General features: G+C 42.4%; 1 protein-coding gene across 2 annotated transcripts in view; it reads left to right on the forward strand.

The window, feature by feature from the left end:
* Positions 1-26,689, forward strand: part of Pou6f2 (POU class 6 homeobox 2) — a 494,967-nt gene extending 468,278 nt beyond the window's left edge. For both annotated transcript variants that reach the window (XM_033764838.1, XM_010610864.1), the window contains exons 7-10: positions 393-599; positions 14,182-14,350; positions 22,086-22,254; positions 25,782-26,689. In XM_033764838.1, the coding sequence (XP_033620729.1) occupies positions 393-599; positions 14,182-14,350; positions 22,086-22,254; positions 25,782-26,286 (1,050 nt within the window). In that variant the 3' untranslated portion in view covers positions 26,287-26,689. The remainder of the gene's footprint in view (positions 1-392; positions 600-14,181; positions 14,351-22,085; positions 22,255-25,781) is intronic.
* Positions 26,690-26,984: the final 295 nt, after the last annotated feature.

The raw sequence follows: 26,984 nt of genomic DNA on the forward strand, positions 1-26,984 counted from the left end.
TTAGGCTTCCCAGGTAGACAGAGGTCGTGAGAGCTGAGAAATCTGTCCTCTCGGCAGCACCTACCTTGCAGGGTGCTTGTGAGGAGTACATGAGTTCACATAGGTGAACTGCCAGTGTCTGTGCTGTCCTGGCAGAAATTGCATGTTTATGCACTTAGCAATTCTTGCTTGCATTTAAAATAAGACGCCTTTCTTCCCTCAGTCTTCATGCAGTTATCTCTTTTTTGAATAAGTATCTCCTGCCCTGTCTTCCACATGTTTCAAGCCCTCCCCCCTGCTCCCAGATCCTGACCTGCCTCCCGGGGAGCCTCCCAGGTAGCAGGTCGCCTTCAGTTGTGTGGGCAGCTCCTTGACTGAGCCCAGGTTCTCACTCTCATGCCCGTCTCTTACAGATTATCGGGACCATTCCACTGATGCCTAATCCAGGGCCTTCAAGCCAAGCAGCAAGTGGCACTCAGGGCCTTCAAGTGCAGCCTATCACCCCCCAGCTCCTGACAAACGCCCAGGGCCAGATCATCGCCACTGTCATCGGGAACCAGATTCTACCTGTGATCAACACCCAGGGTATCACACTTTCCCCCATCAAGCCAGGCCAGCAGGTAAAGATCCTATGCCAAGGCAGCCACGCCTGCTTCTTAACTCCCTTCTTCCTGTTCTCAATCTATGAAAAGTGACTTTTACATTACAAAATATTTAACTTCACAAGCCCTAACATACGTATCAATACTTATCAAATGTTGGCTGCTGAGACTGCTGCCTACAAATAAGCCATGAAAAATTGGAAGTTCTGCTTATTGATTTCACTAAAAGATGATGATCCAGTTAATTTTTTCATTCAAATATCTACTAAGCACGCCCCATGTGTTTATGCCAAAAGCTGCATACAGAGCCCTGAAGAAGAAAGACATAGTCACTGACCTCATGGAGCTTCTGGTTAATTGGTTCCACCAGCAAACATTTATCAACAGGCCCTGATAAATGCTAAGAAACAGATGAAAGAGAAGGAACTCAGATACACAGTGTAGTAAAGCAGAGAATACCCTGTCCCCGGGCAGGTAGGACCACAGAGAGGGGAGTGACCTGGTCTGCCAACAGAATTTTAAATCTTCTCAGAGAAAATGGCTTGGGAACAGATGTGTAAGAGTTAACCTGGTAAATGAATAGTTGACATTAACCTGCGGTGGTTCACTACATTCCCAGGCAGCAGGAAGAGCAGGCACAAGGCAAGGCAATGAGAAAGAGGATGGATGTTGAGAGATAGGAGAAAGGCCAATGTGACTGGAACACAGGATAAGCTGAGGATAGTCACGTGACCCTGGACATGTTATATGGTATCTTTGCGCCCCCATTTCCTTGTGTGTAAAATAGAGATAAACTAGTGTATCAGGCATTCTCCTGTTGCTGAGAGAAAAATACCTGACACCTTCAACTTAAAGGAGGAAGTAGTTACTTTGGCTTAGATTTTCAGAGGACTCAGTCCATGGTTGGTTGGCTTCAGGGCAGAAGTGGATGGTGGAAGGGCCTGGTGGAGGAAAGGTGCTCATATCCTGGCGACGAGGAAGAAGAGCAAGAAAATAGAGAAAAGGGAGGAGCAAGGGACGAGAGGTCATACCTCCCAGCTGGGCCCCACCTCAGCACAGCACATCCAGCTATGAACTCATACATGGATAGATCCACTGATGGGTATTGCCCACGTTATCCAATCATTTCCAAATGACTGATTCCAAATCTACTTCTGCACACATGAGACTTTGCGGGGACATTTTAGATCTAAACCATGACAACCAGTTTATGAGAAATACAGGAGTTCAGATAGGTGAAGGGCTTAGAATAATGCCTAGCATAGAGCAAACGCTGATGTAGTTGTGGTGGTGGAGGCAGCGGTGGTGGTGGTGGTGGTGGTGGTGGCAGTGATACCATCATTTACTCTGGGAATCTATAAGAAATATTTTTAAAAGTAAATGGCATGGCTGGCTTTACTTTTTTCAAGGAAACAACTCATACCAATATGCAGGTTGGTCTAAAAAGATATTGTCAACAAACTACTCAGGAGTTGACAGTGCAACACAAGTAAGAATTAATGAAAGCCTTAATAGCTAGCTGAAAACAAGAGTATGTATTCATGCTTAGAGCTCAGGACAGGAGAGCTGGATCTGGAAGTCTTGAGTACATTTGTTGTAATTGCAAACATATGGGGCATGCAGAGAAAGCATGAGGAGCAGAAGGAAGACCCAGGAGTCATCTAGGAAACACCAGCTCATAAGGAATAGAAAAGGAAGGGGAGAGAAGAAATGGTGGGTAAGCAGGAAAGGAACCCATAATGTAATGATCTAGCATCAGGAGTTTCGAAAAAAAGAGAGAGAACAGACAAATATCCGGTGCTGCACAGATGAAAGCAGGTAAAGCCATAGGGAAGCATCAGTTCCTCTGCTTATTTGTTGTAATGTTTTAAAAGTGTGAATTATCTCTGTTTTAAACACCTAGAAATAAGTCATTTGTTAACATCGGGAATCAAGAAGTAAGAGGAGACCAAGGCGCTGGGTGTGGTGGTGCACTCCTGTAATCCCAGCAACTCAGGAGACTGAGGCAGGAAGATCACAGTGAGTTAGAGACCAGCCTAGGCTATATAGTGAGTTCCAGGTCAGTCTCAACTACATAGTGAGACCCTGTCTCAAAAAAAAAGAGACCAAGGCCTACGACCTAGGTTTAAAGTTGGGGCTGGACGTGATGGTGCACAGCTGTGATCTTAGCACTCTGGGTGGCTGAGCAAGAAGACTGCAAGTTTGAGCACAGCCTGGGCAACCATGACCCTTAGCAGGAACCTGTCTCAAAAATAAAAAGGGCTGGGGATGTAGCTCAGTGTAAAGGCCCTACGTTCAATTCCAAGTACCAAGAAAATCAATTAATCCACCCATCAATCAGTAAAAAGTTGGAACACACACTAACAAAAGAAGGATGGTAGAAGGGAACCATGAAGAGTCAGTGAATGTATAGCCCAGTATATAGCCACTTGTGACTTGCTGGACAATTGAATAATGTAAAGGAAATAAATACAAATGAAAAGAGAAGAAGAGTGCATCAACATCACCATTTATCTACAACAGTGTCCAAAAGTCTTCCAGAAACCTCAGCCGTGGCCTCCAGTTGGTTTCTTATCTAACTATGAAAACAGGCCCTTCTTGGTGGTCCCGAGAGGCCATATTTGGAAAATCCATTTGCTTGTTCAATTAATATCTAAAAATCTGTTTAACAGAACGATGTACTGACCACTTGCCTGTGTCCAGCGCTGCACCCAGAAGCTGGACTGTAGTGGTGGCAGTCAAGCCAGATATCTTAAGAGGTGCACATTCATTAAGGACTGATTCACCATGAATGTAAGATAAGCTGTCAGTGTCATAAAGAAGAAGAGAAGGAATTATGAGAGCGGTTAGCATGGAAACCTCATCTGGTAAGGAGATCAAACCAGGAAACAGCAAGCCAGGTATGAACATGCTTCCTGGAGAAGAAAAACTTCTGTGTTCTTGCACCAAATCTAAACCTCTATCCTAGTGAGCCAAGGTTCCCTTTGCTCTTCTTCATCCCAAGTGAAGCATCCCTGCCAGACTTACTGTCTCTCTGCTCATTTATTTCATTTACTCTTTACAAGGGTTCATTTGTTCCCCAAATAAAACAAAATTCTCTGTTTTCATTGGCTTTTTAAACCTTAGGTTTAGCTGTTTTAACCATGTTCATAATTATCTCCCAACAGAAAATATTAAGAAATCTATCTCTTTTGTACAATCTGCTAAAAACTAAAACTATTTCTGTCAGCAGAACCAAGCTGTAAATTGCCCAAAAGGTGATGAATTAGTTAGAAATCATTAACATTTAATATAAAGTAGCTCTCATTCTCACCTTGAGTTTCAAGGGTGGGTGTGTGGGTGACAGCTGTTATATAAAATGATTGCTCCACATTTGAGGCATGACAGTTGGGGTGTTCAAGGGACTAATCAAGGAATGGCTCCCCTTCTCAACTCCTTGCCCATAGTGGCTGTCAGGAATCAAGTTCTACCATCGCTGTCTCGTACACCCAACCAAACATGAGGAGCTTCCTGATACAGCTAATAGAAGAGATGATCCTCTGCTGGTCTAACCACCATCTCCACTGCCCTATTTGTGGCAGGACTGGATATTTAGCAGCTGGGAAGAGACAGCTAGTTTCTTGGGGGTGCACCTTGCAAGTCCAACTCATCTCAGCTCCAACTAACAGCTAAATGGTGGGATTCCCTTTGCTGATGTACATGCACATGCCTCTCATGTATGTGCATGTCCCTCCTGTATGAGAGAAGACGTGAGCCCAGCCAGGAAGAATGGTATGGGAACCGTCCAAAATGCCCAAGTCACAACAGGCACCAACAGGCCTCTTACTCAGGGCTTGTACGAGAGTGGTATTCCAGTCCCAGAAAAATCAAGGGACCCAATGGTGAACCTGGTCAGAAACATCAGGGAAGTGAGTGATATTAACTCCTGGCATCAGCTCTGGTTGAAACACTTTAGAACATGAAGAAAATAAGTTGGGCAAATCAACAGGAGATGTTTATCCTGCATATAAATATTTGTGAGCCTAAGTCTCATAAAATTTCCAGAGTCAAAAAGTAAAAAGTTCAGAACCAAGGATAAAGATAGCTGTCTTCAAATTTTTTTCTTTAAATATTACCCTTTACATTGAAGAAATATATGGACAACCACTAAAAAATAAAGGATTTCTACCATCCAGTAGAGAAGTTTCTCAATTTATTTTTCAAGTGATTTATGACAAATGCTTGATCTCACAAGAGCATAGTTCTGACAATAAAATATGTCATAAATTACAGCAGAGAGTTCCCTAACCCACACTTAGAAGGAAGCCCATTTTTGCTGAGTAAATTACATAGTTATCAGACCAGATGACTTAGAGTGATTGGTTTTCATTTTTAAAATAATAATTACACCCTTAATTGAAATCCCACGTCTGTCTGGTTGTCAACTAAAAGAGACTGAATACAACCCAAGAATGGTGTATCCATTTCCTTGATGATTTATTCCACTGATGAAAAACTGAGAAAAATCTGCAAAGTTATCATCTAAAATACAAACAGCCTTTTAAAATATATATTCTGGAACCAAATAGCTCTAGATATGACTTTTACAATATCACATCAGAGACCCTTTTGTGTGCAATGGAAGAAAATAAAAGTCAGAAAAGGACTGGATTGGAAAAGGAGAGACAAAAACCTGTATGTGCATTTAAAAATTTATTAAAATAAATATATCCAGTGGAGTTCAAAAGTAATGCTTTGTTCCCTCCCAGAGATTCCAGAACTGGTACAGCTTAGAGTGACTCCCCCCAAATCAGAGAGTGACTCCCAGTCCCTGGTTGGCTATCCCCTGGCTACCCTCTGAATAGCCTTTAAATTAATGGTTTCTTCAGACTCTACACAGACATCACTTTTGTGTATATTTATTCTCCTTTTGACTAAATTGTAACAAAAAGTAAGGGGAGTTTTTAGCCATAAAGTGGATACAGATATTTGAAAGGAAAACCACTTTTATCATTAAAGAATGGAAGCTTTTCAGAAATTAAACACCATAACTAAAGCACATGAAGGCTATCATCTATGAAGGTAGTTTTTCTTCAAAAAGTAATCTAATCATGGTGCTAACAGAAAGCTAATGGGAGGCAACTTATTTAAATGACTTTTAAAATGCTACGCTGTTAGCCAAATCCATCCACATATTTTTCAAGTAAATATAAAAATTCATACTTGCTGAGCTACTGTTTTACAAATCCATTTCCCTTCTCAGCCCTGGTCTGAATCAGTTTCCCAGTTTTGCCATGGAACCACCCAGAGTTAGACATGGATGAGCTATTTCCACCCACAGGGATCTAAAATGATGAGGGGGCAGGAATTTAGCTCAGTGGTTCCGCCTCCTGCTTTGCAAGCACAAGGTCCCGAGTTCAATCCCTGGTACCCCCAAAAAAGGGGTTTCCCTAGGTGGATGGAATGTATATAGTTGATCCCAAAACAAAATAGCCCTTTGACCTTGCAGTCACACATCCCAGCATCCCACCTCTTTGCTCTTGGCGTGGCTCTTCCTGTGTCCCTGAAATGTTTTTGACACTTTCTCCAACGGGCAAGCTTTAGCTCCCCCATCCTTCACAACCTTGACCCAATCCCCTTCCTTGGCCCCTGCCCTGCAGCCAGGCCCCTCATCTCTGACCAGCTCTGGTGCTCTGTGTCTTTCTAATTCTGTCTTTCCAGTGTCTGCCGTCCTTTGGTGATACTCTTCCAAGGAGCGTGAGAAGACCTTCCAAGCAGCTCTGTCTTCCATTTCTCTTTCTCAAACTTCAAAATCTTGCTCCTTCCACATCCTCTCATCTGTTACCTCAGCTACATTTAATCCCTCGTTTTCCACTCTGCACCAAATCCTCTCATTCTAACTCTCCTCCTTTCCTCACATCCGTACTGTGCCCAACATCAGGGACCCTGCTTTGCTCTCTCTCTCTCCCCCTACCACTGGTACTTCTGAGGTGCTTAGTGCCCCGCACTTAGGAGGTGTAAAAATGTTGATCAGAAATATGGTATGTGTTTACATTTTTTTAATTTATTATAGTAAAAGACACATTACCTCGAATCCTCCCTCAAAATACTCTCCCTCACTTCAAACACACTTATCCCATGACTCGTGACACTTTCTGGAGCAGTGGTCCTGGAAGTCCTATTTCCTGGGTGTCTTTATGATGTGTGATCAAAGTGAATGCAGTGGCCCAGTGCCACCCAACAGAAAGGTAGCATTAAAAAAAAGAAAAGGAAAAAAAAAACAAAAAATGACAACGTGTCTTTACCTGCCTTATTCACTGGACCTGGTACCATGCAACTTCGAGCTCTTCCCCAAAGTCAAAATGACCATAAACAGTAAACAATCTGAATTGCTCCATGACGCTGAGGCAGTCAGCACAGCACAACTGCAGACACGAAGGCGGACTCCAGAACTGCTTCGGAGAACAATGGGTTAGTGTGTTCAAAGCACTTAAGAAAGATTAAGGGCAATGTGTCTTTTACCGTAATAAATTTGTTTAAATATTCACAGAATTTTCAATATGGGGCTCTTCTTCCTATTTAGGTTATAGAGACATATTCCAGAGTCGTGGACTAGAGCTTGAAGGAATACGTTTCCAAAATTTTGCCAAAAGGATCACTTCCTCCTGGCTTTTATAAACCTCCCACAAAGACAGCTAAAATCTCCCCCAGTGACATGCTCTGGCTTTTTGAAAAGTTTCAAGATAGATTATCCCCATGTCAACCTTAAATCTTTCCACAAATTTAAATACACATTCTTTTTTTTTTTTTTTTTTTGGTACTGGGGATCGAACTTAGGTCCTTGCGCTTGCACGGCAGGCAGCAGATAATACCTACATTGTTATCCTGCCCATAGTAGAACAAACTCCTCAATAAGACTTCTATGCTCCTTATATCTTCCAAATTAGTAACAGTTTTTACTGTGTCTGGGCCCAGACTTCTCTTGCCTAGACATAATAAACTTAGTCTTTTAGCTGAGTGTGGTGGTCACACCTGTAATCCTACCCGCTCAGAGGCTGAGGCAGGAATATACCAAGTTCAAGCCCAGCCTGGGAAAGTTAGTAAGACCTAGCACAAATTTTTAAAAAGTAAAAAGGGTTGGGGATGAAGCTCTGTGTAACGGCCCTAGTTCAGTCCCCAGAGCCCACCAAAATGTTTTATCACTTTGCTCTTTCTTCATGAGAAGCTCCTTCCGAAACCTATTTGATTCCTCAAACAGCAGCATCTGAGAACTTGTTAGAAAGGCAAATTCTTGGTCCTTAGTTTAAACATGAACTCCAAACTGAATAAGAACTCTGGGGATGGGACTCAGTCATCTGGCTTTAACCACCCTCTGGGTGAATGTGATAGAACTAAATTTCAAAAACCACTGATACAGTTTCTCTCCTGAGCCCTTCTAAAATACACATTCCTCACTTCCTGGTGGCTCCTGGCACATTTGTACGAGATCAAGCCACGTCCAGTTTGCCTGGGCAGATTCCAAGAGAGTTTTCCAACCCCCCAGTTAGTTTCTCTATAGTTAATCCCACTTGAATTTTACTTCTTTTAGCCATTGTCTTTTCCAGTGAGTCTAGCACATTCTGCATTTGATTCCATTCCCCAAGACTCTTGCCACCGCTACTTATTTTTATATCATTGCCATCCCTATACTTATTTTTATATCAATCTTGGATTTAATTAGAAGGTGCTTTATTCCAGAAACCAAAACATCATGAAGGAAATACTGCATCACACAGGGAAGATACACAAGAGCAGTAGTGTAGCAAATCACGAAGACCTTTCCCATGAGCTGCTGTTTCTGTCTCTTTTTTTTGAACCATCTGACACTGCCAGCCAACACAAACAAACCAACGAAGCTAGCCTGTGAGAGTGCACAGGAAGCACAGAATTTGTCGGTCTCGGAGTCCTGGCCTCCCTGTTTGTCATTCTGCACGTGGGATGGACATCGTCCCTCCTGTGGCTAACAAGAACTGTCCCTTCCCTGTCCTTGCATGCTGAGTGTCTGTCTGTGCTCTGAGCCTATTTACACCTAGCTCCCAGCTCAAAAAAAAGGGCAAGAAAATGATAGTGTGAACTCAGAAACAGGTAAACTCCAGCTCCTGTAGACAGTTCAGTCCGGGTATAGTGGGTCAATAGCACACAAGATGGTATAAAAAGGATGCAATACTGAGAGTAAGTTTGGAGGACTACAGATAACCAGAATTAATGATATCAAGCAAAGGACAATCCACGAGCAACTTCTGCTGAGATGTCTCCCCATATGGCACTAAAATCATAATAAAACATTGTGTTTTGTTTTGTTTGCAGTACTGGGGATTGAACAGACCCTTTGCACTCAGAAGCATCCTTAACCTTTTTTATGTTTTAGTTGATATGTGGTCTCTCTAAGTTGCCCGGCCTGGCCTTGAACTTGCAATCCTTCTGTCTCAGCCTCCAAAAGTGCTGGAATTACAGACATGTGCCACCACTCCCAGCCATAATAAAATTTTTGAATAATCCTTTAGCCACCAAAGAGCATCACAAGCATCACATTTTCTTTTTTTCTTTTTTTTTTTTTTTTGGTACCCGGCATTGAACTCGGTTCCTTGCACTTGCAAGGCAGGCCACCGAACCACTGAGCTAAATCCCAGCTCACATTTTCTTAAAGATAGGAAATTTTAAATGCTTTTTGACTTGTAGAGAATAAATGCCAAATTAGAAAAATATTTAAAATTTCATACTAGCGAAAAGAACTGAGACACGTTCAGATGAATAGATCATGATGATCTACCCTGGGGTTGACCAGCAGGATGGACCTGAATCAAGCGGGAGCTCCCTGCTGCCTCCCTGACTTGCAGCAGCTCTTCTCCGGTGACAGGTGGAGTTGAGACCAGCAAGGCATCTGGGAGTGAGCTGGTTCTTGTTTCTTACCTGCAGTCGTTGTCCCAGGGACATCATTGCATCTTTTTAAATCTCTGTTTTTCCCTTCTGTAACAACACATCAATACCTAACAAAGAGGACCATTGCCAAGACTAAAAACAATGTATGTGAAAGCACAGGAAGCAAAGACCCCAATCATAAATGTAACTGTATTGTTTGCTTTAAATGTACCAATAAATTTAAAGGGGGAAAAAATAGGAAACAGCAATAGATGGTAGCTACAGATTTGGCCTTTTAAGGTCAAGGCATTGTCACAAGACAGCTGCCCTTACAGAGCTTCTTAGTTTCCTTTTCCCTCCAGGATGGTAGAGGAATAAGCTTTTCTTCACACTTCTAGTCATTCCTAATTGCCTACGCTTTCTTTCAATAAGCTATCCCAGTTTTTCTGTTCACTTATATTTCAAGATGTATATATCTATTCTTCTGCTAATAACTATACAATAAATATATATATATAATTTTTACAAATGTCCATATTGGGGGGTTTTGTTGTTTTTTGTTTTTGTACCAGGGATCGAACTCGGGACCTTGCATTTGTGAAGCAAGCAGCGGCACCACTGAGCTAAATCCCTGGCCTTCCATATCTTTCAATGCAATATAATTAAATCAAATTAAACAGCATTTTCCTGATGCTGCTTACTTAAAAGTATGTTAAATTTTCTATACTGAACCCCAGACTTGTTTCATGAAATACCTTATTTTGCTGCCTTGTCTTTTCTTATTTGGTAAATATATTTTAGGAATAAATTTTTAGAGTATAAACAGCATGATTTTAATAAAAAACTAATAACTAGAGAAAATTACTATAATATTAGATGTAATTTTTAGCCTACAAGTCTGGCAAAAAAATGTTAGTACAATTTATTAGTGCATGTTAATATTACATAATGGTGGGGTTTGTTTTGGGAAGTTTATACATGCACTTAATGTATTTTAGTCAATTTCAATCCTATTGCCCTTCTTTCCTCCTAAGCATAAAATTTTTAAATTAATACATCAAAGCCATTAAACCAAGAATTTCAAAGATAGAATGCACTATGTTTCATAGTTTACCTGAAAGAATTACAGTTTGGAAGATAGAAGACAGAGATGTAAAGAAAGAATGAATGAGGGAGAGGTTACTCTTTGGACTGGTTTCATATGTACAACTGGCTATTTTATCTGGCTCACAGATGCTTCTAGAAGTAGCACGCATGCGTCTACACTGGCAACTGGAATGAAATATATAGGCTCCATTACGATGTTCCTCCTTACATAATCCTCTTGGTTTTTGACACGTATGTACCTTGAAGAATTTTCAATTTTGCTGGTTGAACTCTAGAGAGAAATCAGGACCCCAGTGTCCTAAAAAAAAATCATTATGTATTTTGGAAGGAAAAATATTTCTTAAGAGTCTTAGAAATCTTAGATTCTATTCTCTCTTTCCTAATGTATTGTTTTCCTCTCAGATTTCTTCTGCATAGCTCCACATGTAAGTCCTTGCTCCCCTTTGTGACCCCTAAGTGAGATGGTAACCTAGCAATTTTTTTTCTTTACTGAATTATGTCTGAGGAAGAGACATTTAAATTGATTATTATCTTATCCAGTTCCTTGACAGTACTTTACCCCACCCAAGGCCAATGAAGTATTGATGGGATGGTAAACTGAAGACTGCCCATGGTTCAGTAGCTCAAACCTGTAAACAATTTTCACAAGTAATAGTCTTTAGAAGAACAACTCAATAGGTAAGGGTGGTAGATTAACATGCAAATATTCATCATATTTTGATGCAGGTTTTTTTTTTTTGTACCAGGAATCTAACTCTGGACCTTGTGCTTGCAAAGCAGGCAGTGGAACCACTGAGCTAAATTCCCAGCCCCTATTCATCATATTTTCTTGAGTAAATTAAAAATAGACTTAGTCTTTAATATACATCCCTACAGAATAAAATGTATTGGCTTCAATTGTTGATTATATGCGCATCAGATTGGCTAATTACCTTAGGCAGATGCTTGGTGCATATTAATCTGGGTTCCTGTGTCGACTATGAACATATCTGGTTCCTAATTTAGCCTCCACTTAGGATAGCTGAGTACCAGTAGGGTGTGCACTTGAAATTGTAGCTGTAAGCCATTCCTTAGGAGAGGCAGCATAAGCATCTTGGGGAAATCCCTAAACTGGGGAGTGAGAACCTGGATTCCGATGTTCAGCAGCCATGTGAGTTTAGGCCGATTGCTTACCTATCAGAATCATAACAGGTGTATCTACTGCATGGGAATAGCATGTGGATTGCAGAAGTTGCTGGTAATCATTACACTTCCAGGACAGAAGGGGAAATAGCTCTATCAGCACATTTCCACTATACTACCTTACTGACAATTACTTGAGGGTAAAATGTTAACTTAATGTTGAAAGCTCTTTAGAGAATTAAAAAGATTGATAATCCAAAGCGTTGATGATTACATAGAACAACTGGATTTCTTACCCGCTGTTGGTAATATGAAATGATACAACCACTTGGAAAACAGTTTTGGAGTTTCTTAGTATAATAAGCAGTTACAGTATGGTCCAGTTATTCCACTGCCAGGTACTTTCATAAATGAATCAAAACCAAAATGTGGACACACACTTGTATGTAAGTGTTTGCAACAGTTTAAGTATCATGTCCCTATAGTGACCCCAAACTTGAAACAACCCAAATGCCCATCAATGGAGATATATACTATTCAGCAATGAAAAAGAATGCACTACCAATGCGTGTAACAAAATGGATAAATCTCAAAAAGTTTGACAGGTAAAAAGTAAAAGAAATAAGCTGTGCAAATATGCATTCTGTATGATTCTGTTGTCTGCAGCCATACCATGCAAAAACACAGTGGGAGAAAGCACATGTCTGGTTGGACAGAGATTGCAAAAGAGAGAAGAAAATTAGGGGATGGATAAGAACATTCTCTATATTAAATATGGTGGTCATTTTACAGGTATTTTCATTTGACAAAAACTGTGTGAAATGGATTCATCTTATTATCTGTAAATTGTAATTCAATAAAGTGAATGAAAAAACTGAACACACAATGGAAGGCAATGATAAATGCAAAGTGGATATTCCCTTGGCTGGCCCTCAGGTACCAAGAAAATAGTCAAAGATTGGTGCCTGTTTTATGAGCGGCTTCCCACCAAAGTTCAGGGCCAGACCTGATTCTGCTGCCAGGCTGACCCTCCTCTCTGACAACCTTGCTACACTTCCGTGAATGTGATGATGTATACAAAAGCTCACTGTAAACCCAAACTTGCTGTACCAGTTGATGACAGAGCTATTGCTGAGGCTAATCATCCACTTGCTCCAAGTCCTGGGCCACACTGATGCCATCTTTCTAGGAGGACAACACAGGATGGAGAGCGATCCCTCCAAGTGGACCTGGCTCCTGCTATCCTCTCCCTTTCCTCTTTCCTTCCTCTTTTCAGCTCTGCTCCTCTCATCTCTCAGAGTAACACTCCTTTGGTAATTTGTAAAGGAGTAATGAATAAACAGACATCCAGACAGCCTTCCTAGCTGGGCACAGTAACACACATACCTGTAGTCCTGACATTCTGGGAGGCCAAGACAGGAGGACAGCCAGTTCAAGCCTGGCCTGGGCAATTTAATGACTTAGCAAGATGCTGTTTCAAAGTAAAAAAAAAAAAAAAATGAATAAAGGGCTGGGAATATAGCTCAGTGCAAAATCCCTAGGTTCAATCCCCAGTAGCCCTATCACCACTGCACACAGACACACAGTTTCCTTTGCGCACAGTTTTTTAATTAAATGAATTTTTCCTTGCAGCATTTGACTCTTAGCTCAGATCCCAAGGTCAGACTTCCTGTGTGCAGAAACCAGCTGTCCATATCAGCTGGATGAACCTATAAGACCATTCAACCTCTCTGTGCTTTGGCTTCCTTGTTTATAAATGAGGGACTGTACTTGAACCCTCAGCACAGGCTGCCATGGGAATTTAAGAGCGAGAACATGACCATCCTTAACACAGTGGTAGCATAGTGCAAAAAAATCACAACTGAGAATTACTGATATTATGGGATATTTTAGTCCCAACTCCATCAATTCTCTCTTAATTTTCTGTACAATGTCAGAGAGCATTTTATCAGCTCCACAGGAAGGCACCCAGACTCTTGGATGTGGGAGAACAGAAAGTTCCCATGTACACTCAACCTGAGTTGGAAGTACCCGCCCCCACACACACACACATATACACACTCACACTCCAAGATCCCAGGTCCATAAAATAAAATGGTGGGCCATGGCTACACATTTGAATTTTGCATTCCAAGTTGATTGTGTTATATGGTGTCTAAACATACTTGAGACACTTGTCCTGTATGCTGTAATTGTATGAACAAGGAGAAAGAGTCCAGCCACAATTCACGGCTGAGAAATGCAGAAAATTATGCACTATAGCAAGCCAAGTAGAGAATTAGTAATATATTGATAATAATTATTTAAGTGTCTGTCAAACAAGCAGTAATATATACAAAAACATCCCTACCTGCGGTTTAGGTCCTGTGTTCTTCCTCTGAAGTTTACTGTATATTCTTGGAAATAAAATGATTCAACCCCAACTGCAGATTCTGTTCCCTGGCATTTTCCCCTGATTTCTCATTCGTGTATTTTTTTACATCCCCCCGTGTAGCTCCACCAACCCTCCCAGACATCAGTGGGTCAAGGAGCCTCCCAAGGGACCCTTCTGCACCTGGCTCACAGCCAAGCGTCCATGTCTCAAAGTCCCGTCCGACAGCCTTCCTCCTCTTCCTCCTCATCCTCCTCTTCTTCAGCTTTGAGCGTGGGCCAGTTAGTCAGCAGTAAGTATCCTCTCTGGCTCAGTTTAAATCATGGTGGCTGCCTGTCTCTCTCTCTCTCTCTCTCTCTCTCTCTCTCTCTCTCTCTCTCTCTCTCTCTCTCTGTCTCTCTCTCTCTTTCTCTCCTCTGTCCCTCTGAAGAATTTTCTACTGTTGCTAAGCTCACATGAGGACATAAGTCCATGTCCAGGAACAGATAGCCCCAAAGCCCACCCTGGTTTAGTGTGGGCCAGGGCCCGCCGCCATCCCCAGTGGCTGTAATGTGCTGAGTCAGTCTTGCCACTTTAGAGGGGGTAAACTGCTCAGCTTGCAGGGCTGTGAGCCACAGTTCAGAACTGAAACAACCAGGCATGGAGCCAGCATGTCAAGCTGCTTTTCTGTGTGTTTAAAGTCCCTGCTGCTCTGTTTGTGAGCATCAGAGGAAATAAAAGAGGGCAAGCCTGTGGGCTGGTGGGTGTGTGCACAGTGAGCTGCCTCCAGGGCCTGGGGGGTTTGCCTGGGCTGTGGGTAGATGGGAAATCTCTGAACAAGCATTTGTAAAGAAGAACAACCCTGCAAGTTAGGCTCCGTGAGTAGGCTGCCTATTTATATATGTGAGGTGACCAGAATATACAGGAATGTATAATTTAAAAGCAATTTATTACAGTAAAAGACACTTTGCCATGAATCCCCTCCAAAATCCTCTCCTTCGCTTCAAACACACTTATCCCGTCACTCTTGCCACTTTCTGAAGCAGTTCTGGAAATCTTCTTTTGTGAGTATCTTTACTAAGTATGATCAAAACTACAGTGAGGGCCATCCATGAAAAGGCATCATAAAAAATGACAGTGTGCCCTCATCCATCTTATTTTTGTATCTGCCACAGGGCAACTTCTCATTCTTCCTGAAGTCAAAATGACCATGAAATGTAAATACTTTGAACCAATGCAAGATATTGAGACAGCCGCAATAGTGTAACTAAAGACACTCAGGGAAAGAGGACTTCCAGACCTGCTTTAGAAAGTAGAGAAAACCATGGACTAAATGTGTTCAAAGTGAGCGGGAGTATTTGGAGGGGAATTAATGGCAACTTTTTTGGCTGTAACTAATTTTTTAATTTAAGAATTCACCATATTTGTCCATCACACCTCATACATAACCTGTAGAAATGGTTTTTGAACGTAGGTGAAGACAGCATATCTGTTGCATGCAAATAAAAGCATGTAAAAATTAGTGGGACAAGGAACAGATTAAATGTCATTCATTCATCTTTAATACAATTTTTCTTATCTATAAAGTCATATGGCCTTTTTCCATTGGCTCAATATTTTAGATTGTCTAGATATGCAACCCCTACACATTTATACTAGAAACCCTAGTCTTACTTGAATAGAATCCACATTTTCCCAATAAAGAAATGTCTTATAGCATTATTGTGGAAAAAGACTTAAACAGTATTCTTGACAAGTTTCTGCAAAATACAGTACTTCTAAATAGCAATGGTATTGTAAACTTAGGAAGCTGTGAAGCCTTAGTTCTGAAATGAAAGGGATTAAAGTCAAACATATATCATGTTTGCTTTATTATATGTTTGTATAACCTTATACAAACGTAAGTTAAGTGTGAAACAAAAGTACAAACCACTCCATTAATACATTATTTTACATAGATGAGTACTTAATGCATGTTAGATGGATAGAGCGATGGAAACATGGATGACAGACGGATGAATGGAAGTGGACTGTCTCTGGTCACTTGTCATAAGCTGGATAAAGAAGAATTTGCCTTATTCAGAAATCGGTACTTAAAGGGCTGGGTAGAGCTTCGGTTCTATCACAGCCATTGTGATACCTCAGTTCTATGTACCTGAGGAGTAATCTGAAATATGAAGGCCTGGGGAGAGACCAGCTACACCACACACACTTGAAATAGGGGATTCCAAAGTCACATGCTGAGCCTGTAGGAGGATCTCACACCAACGCTACGGTCTTCTCTGAAAGAGCAGGTCCAGGGACACCAGTGGGAGTCAGATTTTGCACCAGCCCATTTGCCAGAATCACCACTGCTATAAAATTTGAGCCTGTTGCTTAATTATTTCCCTTCTGTCTCAACACCCAAGTACACGTTGAATATATGATACATGTATTTATGGACCATATCTCTCTGGGTCAATAATTCACTGTAATTCACTCAGAAAACTCAGAGAAACATGTTTATTATAAAGGACATGATCAAGAATATAAATGACAAGCTGGATGAAGAGGTACAAGGGGCAAGGTCTGGAAGGGAACTGAATGCAGGAGTTTCTAGCCCCATGGAGATGAGGAGTTGAGTGCATTCAGCACCCCAGAAGTGATATGAACTCTGTTCAGGGACTGTTGAGGAGGGTTTAATCACATAGGCATGACTGATTATTAACTCACTCCCCAGAACTCACTCGCCTCTCCGCCATGGTGTTTATCATGGCTTGGCCATTCTGATGCCTGACTCCCATTTGGTGTTATGCAGAAGCCCATCAAGGTTAACCTAATCAGAACAAAAGATCTTCCTACCACCCAAGAAATTCCAAGGCATTTAAGAGCTCTGTGTCATGAACCACAGTCAAAGACCAAATATTAGAACAAAAGGTTCTCATAGCACTCCTATTACTTAGGAAATAATAAGAGTTTTAGAAGCCGTGTGCCAGAAGCTAAGAACAAAGACCAGAAATATATTTCTTTCTCTTTTTTGCGGGGGGGGACTATACTAGGGATTGAATTTAGGGGCTTCACATCGAACTCCAGCCAGTCTCTTTGTTTGTTTGTTTCATTTTGTTTTATTTAGAGACAAGGTCTCACTAAGTCTTTAAGTTGATCAGCTAGGCCTAAACTTGTGATCTACCTGCCTCACCCTCCCACAGTGGTGGGATTATAAGTATGTACCACTTATATTTCAGGGTCATCCCACTGTTCTTGCCACTTTCTGAAGCAATTGTGGGAGTCCCCTTTCAGAAGTGTCTTTAGTTGTGCTGTGTGGTTGTCTCGGTGTCCTGAATCAATTCAAAGCATTTCCCTTTTGTTTGGGTCTCTCTAAATTTCCCAGTCTGCTCCTGAACTTGTGATCCCCTGCCTCAGCCTCCCAGAGGGCTTGCAGACATATGCCCCCATGCCCAGCTCAAATAACTGTTCTTGCTAGAAAACCATAACATCTACATAGCTTGCCCTGCGTTAAGCCTTGCTCAGTTTCGATAGTCATGAGAGATAGATATGGTTTCTATATGCTGAGGTTTTAAACAGTCTAGAAGAAAAAAAATCAAACAAATGACAAATGCTTATATAAGTCATTTTGACTTTGAGAAAGAGCCAGAAATCCCACAGTGCCAGATCTGGTGAATAAAGTAAATAGGGACACACTGTAATGTTTTTACAAGCCGACCTTTCTGCTGGATAACACTTAGCAGGGGCATTCACTATAATTCTTATCACAGCTCATAAAAGACACAGAGGACTTCCAGAATTGCTTCAGAAAGTGGCAAGAATAGCGGGATGAGTGTGGTCAAAGGGGGCGGAGTTATTTTGAGGTAGATTAGTGACAATATGTCTCTTACTGTAATGATTTTTTAAAATGTATTTTGGCCTCCCTTCTGTATTGAACTGACTTCATCTGGAGAAAATGTCTAAAAGGTGCAGACTGAGCTGCACTGGAGAAGGGTAAGAATGTTGGACCTGCCTGTGGCCAATCAAGGTGACCTCAGAGTTAGCCTTAAAATTAACTGACTTCCCTTCCCTGGGACCAAAAGAATGGATGACAGAAACCATGTTGACTTATCCCAGGGTGGAACATCAAACTCTAATCTAGATTGGGGGCTAAAATAAAATTCCAGGGAAACCCCTACTTGTCACATTAACCTCCCGTTTCCTGGCTTCACAAGCAGAAAAGCAGATCTCTCTTAAGAAAAGGAATGGATACAACAGTTAAACAACAGTCCCACCTGTTACAATCAAGATAAGACTGGTTTTTATCCTTCTTTTTAGATTAGGGAAACTTTGTAGGCTTGAAACCCATGGGAAAATCCTCATAATGCAATTTTCCATCTCAGTTTTTTTGGACAAGAACACTGATGTAAAGAAAGCTAAACAGCTTGCTTTGAGCAATCAATAAATTGTCCAGAGAGATGCTGAATTCCTTTCCTGGGACTCTGTCCAGTAGACCATCACTCTGTAGATTTCACAAGAATGCCTGCCTGTCTTAATCTCCTCTCTACACAGAACTGGGAAAAAAGAAAGGAGTGTGGAACGTGGGAGAGGAGGAAGGAATTCAGCTTCCTGCTGCAATGAATGTTCACTGGTGCCTTATGGTAGATATTGGCTCATGGCCCAGGGACCCACTTCTTTGCTCTTTACAGTGAGCATTTGATCATCCATACAGCATCAGTCCATAAACATGAGCTCAGCGTCCACAGATTTCTCCTCAACGCTGGTTACTATCAGCAATCTACCCAACAAGCAACCTGTTCAATAACACATACAAGTCCTTAGGCTCAAGGAACTAGTAAGGCAACATGAACACTAAAGACAACAGGGAAAGAGCAGAAAGAAGGCGGACACATTTACATAAAATTGCTATCCAAGCTGTATGTGGTAGCACATCCTGTAATCCCAGAACTCTGGGAGGCTGAGGCCAAGAGGACTGCAAGTTCAAGCCCAGCCTGATGACTTAGACAAGACCTTGTTTCAAAAAGGCAGTCTGGATGCTGGGGATGTAATACAGTATGAAGATCCTGGGTTCAGTAACAAGCACTGAAAAAAAAATGCTACTAACCAAGTCATAAACATCCCCAGCACAGCACTGCTCAGTCTGGTCCTAGAGTAGACCCCAGAAATCCTTCCAGATCAAATACCAGTCCCTCATGTACTGGTTACCTCAACTGATTGACCACGAGGTGACTTGCATCTGCCAAGTGAAAACCACAAGCCATCTTATTGCAAGGAAAGTCTTTGACTTTCGGTTCCAGTTTTAAACCTTCACTATCTTCCCTTGCAGGGCACCGGGCCCCTCATCCTTCCTCGGAAAAGTCCAGATCCTTCTTTTCTTCCTCTGTAACATTGGGTACTAACTGTCTGTCCCTCCCTGTTCTACGTCAGAGCTACTCAACTATTATTTTACTATGTCCCACTTCCTTTGAAAGGAAGCTTTTTAAACTGCTTTTTGTCCTATTAACCCTCCTTTCCCTGGGCAATTTTAATACCACAGACGTACTGCACATCAAGTCTTTTATGATTGTAGTCCTTTGGGAAGCCGCATCCATTGCCCTACCTATTCCTGCTTACCCCAGACCAACCATTGGGAAGGCATGGCCTAAACACAGATTCTCAGCACCTGCTGGGAGGTTGCAGATCTCAGGAGGGTGGACATGAGGACCAGGAGACAGGTGCTCAGAAAGCAGCCAAAATCAGTTCCAGCAGACAGAGCCACAACATGTGGATTAGTGCAGCCAAAAGAAAACACAAAATCTAGACTTTTCATTAGAAATCAGTGTTGAAATGTTACCAAGTAATTTGAAAAATTTGGAAGTCCAGAAAAGTGGATTTTTTCCCCAAGTTGTTCATTTATGATGCCTATTTTAGGGATTATTCTAAGGAAAAAACAAAGAGAACGAGTTCAAGCCTATTGTGTACATGGAGGTGAATGCAAGAAGGCACTCAGGACCATGGAATTTAAGATCCTGCCAAGCAGGGATGGCTCACACAACGTTATCAGACTTCTGGGGGGAGTTCTGGGGGAATAAGCAGGATTTTAGTTTGTCCTAACGCCCAGTTTTACAGGTGATGCCCCATCCCAGTCCATGCACATAGACCCTCAATATGCCACCTGAAACTTTCATGGACCTTAGCATGAGGTCCTCATCCCACCACCCCTGCAGGCCCCCAGAGCTCTTCTCCTCCCTGCATCTGTGCTGACCTGCACACTGCTCCTCCTGCTCCGTGCAAGGCCCAGAAAGACCCAGAGGACTCCGCCTTCCTGTCTCTTCTCCCGTCTCTGTACACCCAGGGTGGGTGTCACACCACGAGTTCTTGATTATTCTCTGCCTGGTATTTTCCTGTAATTGTTTTTCATACATCAGTATTGGAGCCCAGCCCCTAATAGACCTTGCACTCCTCAGAGGTTGGAACTATGTCTTATATATCTCTTCCTCCTCCCTCCACTCAGGACCTCCAAGAATCCCTTTAAAGAAATACAGACCGACTGCAAGGGTCCTACCACTGTTCAGTCTTTCCATGATAAAATTATGACTAATGACATGAAAATTCTAGAGGATTTCTTTCAAGAGATGGGGTCTCACTATGTTATCCAGGCTGGCACTGAATTCCTGGGTTGAAGCTATCCTCCTCAAGGCCTCAAGGCCGCAAGTCCTGGCCAGGACTTTATTATTTTTTGTTTATGTAAAGAAAAAGGTATGAGCTGGGCATGGTAGCAAATTCAAGCTCAGCCTGGGCAACTAATTGACTTAGTGAGAACTTATGTCAAATAAAAAAGGGCCGGGGATGTAGCTTAGTTTGAAGTCCCTGGGTTCAGTCCCCAGCAGTACCCCCCCACCCCACACTCAGCTACAATGCTGATTCTGTTTAATCTATTTTCTATAGGCTAAAGGGATCCCTCCCAGTCCTGAGAGAATCTATTCATACCACTCCAGCCCTCCCATGATATTAACTCTCTTATATAAATGGAAAATCATTAGAAAAATAATCATTTGAAATGCAAATTTCTGTTTCTTTTCCTAACAGCCAGCGTGAGTATAGTCCTGAACCCAAAGGATGATATAGTCCACCACAGTCCTCAGACAAGAACTGGAATTCACTGAAATTGATGGGTTATTGTGCAGAAAGAGGATGAGAACAACTTTTCACCTAAGTCCGAGGAATGAGGTGGAGAACAATAGAGAGAGCTCACAGGGAGAGTAGCTGCACTACAGGCAGGATTGAGCAGCACTTTGAAATCTGCCACTAGCCCCAACCCATGCTGTCTCCAGCTTGGTGCTCACTTTCATTTATTCAGGGATCAGTAGCCAGGGGGGGAAAAGTTTCATTCTCCAGCTGTTGTGTCATTTCCCTTGATAAGTCCTAAATTGACCGCGTTATCCGCCACCAAAGGAGCCTTCCTGTGGTAGGCATTTTTTATTATGTGCCCTTTCGGGGGACAAAGGCAGCTGTGTCAGTAAACTGCTATGGGGAGAAGAAGCAAAAACAATATTATTCTCACAGCTTCCTAAGCATGCTTTTCAGAGGGGCTAATGTGAACATAAGGAATTAAGCGACATTCTCATCTATTCTCCTGGCTGCATGGTGATCAGGGGGAGCAGAAATGCAAACTGTTGTTTTTTCCAAGGGCAGTTATTAGCCCGAAAAATCTCAACTAAGACACTTCAAGTCTTTATGCTTTTGCACAATATTTGGGCTGGAAATGGAGTCATACCCCTCTACGAAGGGCCTCCCCTCAAGGGCTGTTATTTGCTAATACTAAGAACAAATACTCTTGCATTTCAAAAGGGGCAGCAAGACTGGGATGTGCCTTCACTACAATAGAAACATCAGGAAGGGTGAGTGGGCAGGTGAAAGTACTGAGATGGGAGCTTGGTGGGAGACAAAGAGAAGGTTCTGTGGTATGGGTTTGCCCATCGCTCTACTGTTAGAGAGAACCATTTCCTTATACGTTGTAATAAACAGGTGGAACTTGGCTGTGTGTTGATGCATTGATCCTATTTTTAAAAACATCTCCACAGATCCTCAAACGGCAGCGGGTGAGGTGGATGGGGTTAATCTGGAGGAGATCCGAGAATTTGCCAAAGCTTTTAAAATCCGGCGCCTGTCCCTTGGCCTGACCCAGACTCAGGTGGGACAAGCTCTCAGTGCTACAGAGGGCCCCGCGTACAGCCAGTCGGCCATCTGCAGGTAACCGCGCTGCATGCTGTCACCCATCCTGGCTGGCCTGGGCCTCATTTGTCTGCGAGGCTCAGCCTTTCTTCTTCGGGTGGGCAGAGCTGGAGGAGTAGAGCATGGGAACAAGTTTGGGGGTGGATGTATGTTGCCATGGGTGATATGGCTGAGAAGGAGGGTGCTTGAGCAGATTCGAGGGATCCCAACTCAATAACTCTTGTCAACTCTCCAAGGACTTCCAAGGCGGTGTCACTGGAACCACACTACCCCAGGGCCAGGAGCCTTTCTCCTAGGCTACTGTGTCCTTCTTGTCTGCACGTCTGTATTCTAAGCAAATGTTGTACTGCTGACGATCTCCATTTGTGTTAATGTTCCCACTATTTCTAGCCAAAGAGATGGCCAACATGATTTTCCAAGAAAGTACACATTTAAAAAAAATTAACCAGCTGTGACCTTGAAGGAATTTTTTAACTTGCCTTCCCAGAAACAGCTTTCAGAGCACATGCTCAAGAAAGAAGCAGCTGCTTTAAATGGATCAGAAAAGGGTAGTGAGAATCTGGCCTGGGGGTGGGGGTGGCCATCCCCCTACCCAAAATCAAATAAATAAATGACCAAATCCAGCCTTGGTTGTGTGGAAGTTGATCTGGGTTAAGTCGTCAAAAGCAGACCCTGTGCATGCATGTGTGTGTTGCACTAATCCCATGTTTATGCATGAGGTCACAGAGGCACTTTGGTAAGAGCTTTTTCCTCTTGGGCAATGCCTTATGAGTCCTTCTCCATCAGGAAAAGCCAAGAAACCAACTCTAAACTCATTTAAGTGGATTTTGTTCTTGGTGATCCATGAAATGCTGTCTTTTTATCTGCTCTTTATACTTTTAATGTATTCCCCAAAGGACGGAAGTGTACTTTTCCTGCAGTTTAAGACTAAGGTTATAAATAACATCAGTATGGGGTAGTAGCTTGCAGCTCACATTTTGCTCAATGATTTTCCATAAAACCCATTGATTGTTGTTAAATACAAAAAGCACCATAGGATCCTCTCACTTCTATGGTCTCCCCTACTGTTTTTTCTTATAAGATACCTCCCTGTAGAAAATAACCTTTATTCAGCCTATACAAGGATACTACTGCTGAGAAATTTGTTTCAAGGCTTGTATATGTTATTCGAAACAACATGTACAGAAGCACTGGCACTAACAAGCCGCATCAATGATATGAATACCATTGGGAAACATTAATTTTGTTTCATCTTGACAAGCTTGTGATAAAGGCAGGCACAGGAATTTAAGTTGTTGCCAATTTGCTACTGTTGCAAAATTCCTCTTTGGCTTATTTTTAGCCCTAAAATGTGATTTCCTCTTATTGACTGAAGTGCTAGCTAACGTTTTAACTCTTACATCTGGCATTGCCTGGGCATCCCCAATCAAATATGCTGATTTCTAAAGTCCTCCCCCAGAGGAGAGCTTAAAAAGGCTACAGGAGGCAGACAGTTTGGGAATTTTTTTGTATCATACAACAGGTCAGACGCTTGCACTTCAGGGCCCTTCTCCAGCTTCCAGTGTTTCAGGGAGGTCATTTTAGGAGCCACCAAGAAAAATAAATACCATAGATAACTAGATAAAAGTCTCAGAAGAGATCAAGATGGAACCCTGGGGAGAGTGGGTATCAGAACACATGTGCTTGGTCATCATTTCTCCTAGATTAGCAGCAGTGACTCCTAGGCGCTACCTTGAGTCCCTCTTTATCAGAGACACAGAGAGAAAATATGCCACCAGTATATTAGCCATCGCTACCACAGGTGCTGCCCCCTGGCGCCATGGTAATGTATGGTGATGAGCCTGTTATGATGTACTGTGGCAAAATGTGGTATGTGGCTAATGGACACAACAAGAGCTTTAGTGCAGCTTGCCATTAAATGATTAATTCATTTCATATTGAAAGAAAATATACTTCTTCTTTCCCTTGACTCTTACTGGAAGTTGGGTTTATTCGGAAATAAACAAAGAATGTCCTTGAACTCTACCATAGAAGGGAATACCGTGGCAATCACATTAAGATTTGATACTATTGGTGTTACTTGTCACAACATAAGAGGACTAAAAATACACTGCCAGAAATGAGATTATAGCACCTAAAAAGAGCATATCCTTGGCTGTCCTTTGGCAAAAATCTTCACACATATTGTGACTAACGCAGGTACGTTAGGAGAACAATTATAATAAGACGCATTCTGCAGTCAGTCATTCTTCCACTTTCATGGAGAACTTTAAAGGAGAGAAGGGAATTCTGTGTGTCCAGAGCTGTTAATAGGAGAAGGCTGTGGATTTAGAATAAACACACGAATGAATAAAGGAAAAAATTTTTTTATTTCATTGAGAGTGCGTATGAATTTGGTACCAGAATGGCCTCTTAAAGCACTGCATATAATTTGTCCAGAGCATTTCATATTTTTAAAATCAATGTAGCAAAGAATTGCTGATGACAATTGATATATAGAAGCCCTCATTTACAGAAAATGGTATCATTCAAGTACAGTTTGCAGATCTCGCACATTAAACACAGCTTGACATCCCGGTGGAAAAGCAAACCATTTGGCTGGATGGCAACTGAGAGCAGAGGGCAGCCTGCGCACACCCAGGAGTGGGGTGTACCATAGTGATTACATTGTGCCCAGCTGTTTGAGCCACAACTGTAAAGCAGCAACTGGGCTATGTTTTACCTGGAAAGGGAGCATGTTAACTTACATATGGTGAAAACTATTACAGAGCGAGAGGGAGAGAAGTTAAAATTAGACACAAAAGAGAGATAAAGAGAGAGCTGTAAACAGGAACCTGTCATAAGTGATTGTAATAACTCCATAGAGGAAGTTAAAGAAAACCAAATTAAAATATAGTCATTTGTTGTTTCAGATGTCACTTTCCTGGGGTTGGTTTGGTTTGGTTGTTGTTTTTTGTTATTGTTGTTGTTGTTTGGGGGATTGGGGGGGGGCAAAACTGGAGATTGAACTGAGGACCTTAGCACTGAGGCATGTCCTCAGTCCTTTCTTATTATTATTTTTATTTCTTATGTCTCATTAAGTTGCCCAGGCTGGGCTCCAACTTACAATCCTCAGGCCTGCGTTTCCCAGAGTGCCAGGATGACAGGTGTGCACCACCACACCCAGCTACTAGGGTTCACTTTTTCAGTCCAGGATTCTGGGTCATGGAAACAGAGCTGGTGCAACTGAAACAAAAGATTAGACCTGAAGGTTTAGAGGGAAGAGAGCTGAGAGTTGCCTGTGTCCCCATCGTGACAGTGCGTGTGTCCTCTGTCTCCCTTCTCCTCACCACTCGTCTGTGTGTCCCTCTGTGCTTTGCATGAGCCGGCATGGCGCACGTGGGGAGGGTGGGCACTGGCTTGGGCCGGGCTGGCTCCATGAAGCTGGCTGCTCCTGTGGAGTGACTTCGTCCTGCCAGGCAGTCTAGGAGGCAGGCAGGCAGGAAGGAGGCCCACCCTGGCAGAGGACCCAGTGTAAGACTGTTCTTTCTCAATTCTCCCCCCAGACACACCATCCTGAGAAGCCACTTTTTCCTACCACAGGAAGCCCAAGAGAACACTATAGCTAGCAGTCTCACAGCCAAACTGAACCCTGGCCTTTTGTATCCTGCCAGGTTTGAAAAGCTGGACATCACCCCTAAAAGTGCCCAGAAGATCAAGCCGGTACTTGAGCGGTGGATGGCTGAGGCTGAGGCCCGCCATCGAGCCGGGATGCAGAACCTCACCGAGTTTATTGGGAGTGAACCATCCAAAAAGCGCAAGCGGCGCACCTCCTTCACACCCCAGGCCCTTGAGATCCTCAATGCCCACTTTGAGAAGAACACACACCCCTCTGGGCAGGAAATGACCGAAATTGCTGAGAAGCTGAACTATGACCGGGAAGTAGTTAGAGTTTGGTTCTGCAATAAGAGGCAAGCCCTGAAGAATACAATCAAACGCTTAAAACAGCATGAGCCGGCCACCGCAGTCCCGCTGGAGCCCTTAACAGACTCTCTGGAAGAAAACTCCTAAGAAGAGGCCCATGCATATCAGAAGTGAAATCCATAAAACCTAAATTTTACCCTTGGGGACTCCGCCCAAACAGAAAGCAAGAAAAAGAAAAGAAAATTTAAAAACACCCCCAGTGATCATTGCCCTTGTACGTAAAAGACTAAGCAAACCACCAGATGGACAGAATGGTTTCTACACGTCCACTGGTTTTCCAACAAGAAAAAAACAAACACAAGAAAATTTTTTGAAAATTTTTAAACAAGAAATACACCCCACAGAAGGTGTGTGTGGTAGGATAGTTCCCTCCCCCACCTGCCTCCCCAAAGCCAGTTTTTTAAGAGCAAACCAAATAACCGCATACTTTTTTCTGTATATTACGAAAATGTGAACACATTTTAAGGAAAAAGAAAAAAAAAAAACTAAACTAAACCAAAAAAAGGAAAGAAAAAAAAAAAACCTAACAACAAAAACTTGTATCTGTTCAAAGCGAATACAAGCCTGCCACCTGCAGGAGGGACCGTATCCTGCCAGGTTCTAAGTGCTGATTCATATGAAACCTATTAACCAAAGTCAGAAATATGGCATTGCAAACGCAATCGTTCGTCTACTTCTTCTCTGCGTGTAAAGTTGTGTTACGAATTCTTACATTTGTACTAATGGAAAAATAGAAAGCCTGATTTCTGCCATCTTTCCCATCTAGTGTCTCCCCCAACGGGGTG

The sequence above is a fragment of the Fukomys damarensis genome, unplaced genomic scaffold, assembly GCF_012274545.1.
Source record: "Fukomys damarensis isolate Sample0158 unplaced genomic scaffold, DMR_v1.0_HiC HiC_scaffold_17, whole genome shotgun sequence".
NCBI classification, from domain to species: Eukaryota; Metazoa; Chordata; class Mammalia; order Rodentia; family Bathyergidae; genus Fukomys; species Fukomys damarensis.